The sequence below is a fragment of the Pteropus alecto genome, unplaced genomic scaffold (genome assembly GCF_000325575.1).
Source record: "Pteropus alecto unplaced genomic scaffold, ASM32557v1 scaffold25, whole genome shotgun sequence".
Taxonomy (NCBI): domain Eukaryota; kingdom Metazoa; phylum Chordata; class Mammalia; order Chiroptera; family Pteropodidae; genus Pteropus; species Pteropus alecto.
In genome coordinates, this window is record NW_006441955.1 from 6,208,266 (window position 1) to 6,212,743 (window position 4,478).

General features: G+C 49.3%; 1 protein-coding gene across 1 annotated transcript in view; it reads right to left on the reverse strand.

Annotated features, from left to right (window-relative positions):
- Positions 1–3,911: 3,911 nt before the first annotated feature.
- The window catches only part of LDLRAD1 (low density lipoprotein receptor class A domain containing 1), a 9,205-nt gene continuing 8,638 nt past the window's right edge, over positions 3,912–4,478 (reverse strand). Inside the window, exon 6 of the mRNA XM_015595062.1 lies at positions 3,912–4,060. Within this exon, the coding sequence (XP_015450548.1) occupies positions 3,912–4,060 (149 nt within the window). The remainder of the gene's footprint in view (positions 4,061–4,478) is intronic.

Here is a 4,478-nt window from a genome sequence, read left to right on the forward strand (position 1 = left end):
CTGTTCTGCCAGCATCAGCCACCTCCTATTTACAGGCTGTGCTCCCTGGCCTGGGCTCCAACTTGCTCTTTCTGGGGAGCCCTGGATAAGAAAGAGTGATACATTAAGGAGGAGATATGGTGGGCTCTGGATTTGTTCCTATCAAGGTTTGCTCCTCTGTCTTTTAGAAGATGTGTGATCTTAGGCAAGCAACTTCATGCCTCTGTAAAGCACACATAACCAAATCAGGTTCCTAGAAAGGCTGTGAGGATTAGAGAAAATGAGCTTCAAAAGACAAGACATACAAAAGTTTGCAATGGTGCTTGGCATGTACTGAATGCTCACTAAATATTCATTCAATCCCCTAGCACAGCACGTGGCACTCCCTTTTCTTCTGCTTGAAGCTTTACTGTTTCCCAGTGACATTCACATACTGTTCTCACTTTTTCCTCTTCATAAGCCTGCAAGATAGTCTGGCCATGACGTCCTTATTCCTGATGTACAGAGATGGTGAGCCTTCCCTGCAGCCCCTCCTCAGAGGGAGTAATCCAATGTGCCCCTCCTGCTCAAATCCTCTGCCAGCACTCTGCAGCCTGGACTCAAGTTCAATTCCTGCAGCCCAGAATCTGAGGCTCTTCCTCACACTGCAGTCACGGGGAACTGCTTCACATTCCTCACCCAGGACTGCCCTGTCCGTGCTTCTCACTTGGCTTCATCACCCCTGCTCAGGCATCATCAGGCTTCCAGACTTCACGAGACATAGCATAAAACAGCAGACTACCCTAAGTGTCCAGACATCTGGCTCTGCATCCCATCGGTCATGTGCCCTGCAAGCTGCCTGACCTGTCTAAGCCTCATGTAAAAGCAGTACCTTCCTCTGAGCATTGTAGATAGAAGGAGCTCTTAGCACAGAGCCTTGTTCTTAGTAAGTGCTCACCAAGTGCTAATGTGTGCAGCTAAACACCTGGCTTTTATGCTTGTGACATCTGAATAAATCTTGAGAGTATCATGCTAAGTGAAATAAGTGAGACGGAAAGGACAAGAACCATATGATTTTCGGGATATAAAACAAAAAGCAGTAAATAAAATAAACTCATAGACACAGATAACAGTATGGTAGTTACCAGAAGGGAAGAGGGTCGGGGGAGAATAAGGAGGGTAAAGGGGTTCAAATATATGGTGATGGAAGGAGACTAGACTGGGTGCTGAGCACACAACGCAATATACAGATGTTATATGATAGAATTGTACACCTGAAACTTAAATAATATTATTAACCAATGTCACCCCCATACATTTAATTAAATTTAAAAAAAAGAAAAGAAACCTGGCTTTTAGTCCTCACCCTGCTACTGACATGCCCAGTGGACTTGGATAAGTTGGTCTCAGCCTTGGTTTCTCCATCCCATGTAATGAAGCATTTGTACCCCCAAGAGCCTGTGGAAGGGCTTGGTTGGGAAGACAGGGTAAAACGAGGTGCAATCGGTGGTGCTAATGTCTTTGGGCATTTTTCTGAGAAGAGCTCTAGGCCACTGAGGAACACCAGGATTGAATGACCACCAAGGTTCACCTGCCTCTCTCCTGCAGGGCCCAACCACAGCACCACCAGCCCCTGCTGGGAACTGGGTGTTCTCCTGCTGCCTGACCCACCAAGGCCTGACCCACCAAGGCAAACACAGGCTCATGTTCCTTTGGCCTCTCCCTAGTGACCTTGTTTTCAACGACCAATGCTCTGAGCGTCAGGAACATGTTGGCATTTGAATGTCGAAATGAACTTCTGGGAGTTTTTCTTGTTCCTCAGGAACCAACTCAACCTTTTCTTCTCCCAGAGACTGATATCCTGTTAGAGAAGGTATGGCCCAGGGCAGGAGGCCAGGTGCTCCTTCTCAGGCCCCCAGACTCCTTTGCCTTCCTCTTCACCTCCCTGACCCCTCCCCCTAAGGCCCAGGTGTTCCACCAGTAAGTAGCCCTTAACCACTCCCTCTTCTCTGCCCAATTGGTCCAAGCCCTGGCATCTTTTTCTTGGAGTGTTATAATTAAAGGTCATTGTATCTCCAGATAGTGTTCTTGCTTATCACGCCTTGATGACACCCACTGTCCTTCAGATGAAGTGTGACACACTATGCTCTCCAGGATCGTGTCACCACTCACCTCCTACTGTCTTCTCCTACCGATGCTTTGGCCTCCTTGAATCACACTGGCATGGACTGGTTGAGCTGTACCCTGTCACACCCCCTTGCCTTCATTCACAAGGCCTCTCAGATGGGAATGCCCTTCTCCTCTACCTGTACCACTGGACCTTCTCCTGGGCCTCCAGAGCCAGCCCGAGAGCCCCTCCTCTGAAAAGGAGGCCCTTCTGGATTGGTCATGAGAACCCAGGATGCCCTGAGCATGCAAGCAGCTCCTCACTTGTGCTGCAGTCAGAGAGAAACAGCCGAAGTTGCCAGTGCCCAGGGCTGACCATCCCTCGGGCAGGTTCGCTGAACCACCCTGTTCCAGGGGCTGGTCCTTACGTCGTCCGGCTCAGAAACATGATTGCGCCCTGGCTCCTGCAGGCCCCTCCTTGGTGCCCTCAGCCTAGCAATGCCTGCTGTCCCACCCATCTGTCCATGGTGTGAGACGTCTCCTTTGTGAAACCCTGTGCTCCTCATATGCTGGGATCCAGGTCTTTTCACTCCTGGGTGCCCGGCACTCGGTTGACCCAGAGCAGGTGCAAAGAGACTGTTTAGTGAGTGATGAATGAACCAGAGCTCACCTGTCTCTCAGTTGCCCATTTTCAGTTTAAAATTCACACGAGACTGATATATAAAACTGACTTTATTCATTTCCAATGGGGGATTTGTCCATCTCCCTCAACAGGAACCTTTTTGGGGCCAGATTCCAAGTCTCTCAGAACAAGGGTGAGACACTTTCTGACCCTCAAGCTATTTTTAAAAATACCCCACAGGGATTCTGCATGCCCCTCTCCCCCCAGCCAAGATATAATCACATTGGCGGCAGGAAAGGCTTCAGGGTTGGGACACCACAGACTGTGTTGGAGTCCCAGTTCTAACAGTGACTTTGCTGTATGATCCTAGACAGGTCATTTCTCCTTCTAGGCCTCAATTTCCTTATTTGTTTAATGGGGATATCCATCCTTGGCTCTCTGGGTGTTTTGAAACTGGAAAGGTATGCAGAGAAACAGCTCATCCATACTCAGGCTCTGGGACCAAAATACAATCCCTACTACAAGAAACCTGGGCTGTTTGGCTAGGCACTGGTGACAGGGTGGAGGGCAGAAAGTGGTAGGGTAGAGAATGGGATGAACAGAAGGGCTACTCTTTCTCCAAACCTTCTAATCCACAGCTCCTAGATGGCTTCCTACTCATGGGATGACGAATGCTGAATATCAAGTGCAATCTCCTGTGATCAGTCAGTAGGGCCTGCTAGGATTACTGACATAAGAAAAATAATAAAGCTGCAGCCAAGCCCAGAAATATCTGCTTTAGGTACTAAAAGGACAGGAAGTGGCATGTACTTCACATATGTGCCATTCATAAAGGCTAACCTCCTTGGCTTGGTGTTTGAGCTCAGACTTATCTTTTCTCCAAGGGGTGATAAGGTCAGGATCTGTAAGCCTGTAATGGAGCAGACAAGCTGTTTTCCTCTGTGGGGCCCCAGAGGCAGGCCTAAAATTGTGGAAGCAGATTTCCCTCATCCTTGTTGGGAGCTGCCTAACATGATAGTGAGCTCCCTGTCACTGGAGGTATTCAAGGAGAAACCGAACATTTTTAAAGTAGTAAAGGCAATTCTTATTCAGAGGCAACAGCGCATAGATCTCACTAGATGATCTTGAAGGTTCCTTCCTGTCTTCATGTTCTTGGATTTGACTCTCATGTGAAGGGTTATCAGTGCCATTCCAACCAACTTCTCGCTCTGGCCTGGGTGCCCACTCAGAGTCCAGGACAGGAGTACTCATCGGACCAGTCGGAGCAGTGTTGCACGTGGTCCCGGCAGAGGCTCCTTGGGATACAGCCACAATACTTGAAGACAGTTGAAGGGCAGCGCCACCACCCAGGGCCACAGGGTGGGCACACAGTCACTAGGGGGACAAGAGCCAATGGAGTAGAAGCTGCAGTGTCCTGGAGTGTGCCAAATACCAGGACACTCCCTAGTTCTAACACCTGCCATGGCTCCCTAAAGCTCCATGCCACCTGGCATAGGTTGACTGTATTCCTTATTTCCCTGTGGGAGAGAGAATCTAGACCCCAACTCATAGGCTGTGTGACCTCAAGCAAGTCTCTGACCCCATCTGAACCTCAATTTCCTCATCCGCTCAAGGTTGTTATTAAGCAAGAGTGCCAGGCACATGGTCAGTGTTCAGATATTAATGCATATTGTCTCCCCAGCCCTCCCTCCCTCCATCACCCTGACTCAGCCACACCAGCCCACTTAGGACTCCCTGAGGATGTCTCGCAGACTTCCCTCCTTCGCCCTGTAACTTTGACCTCCGGCATTCT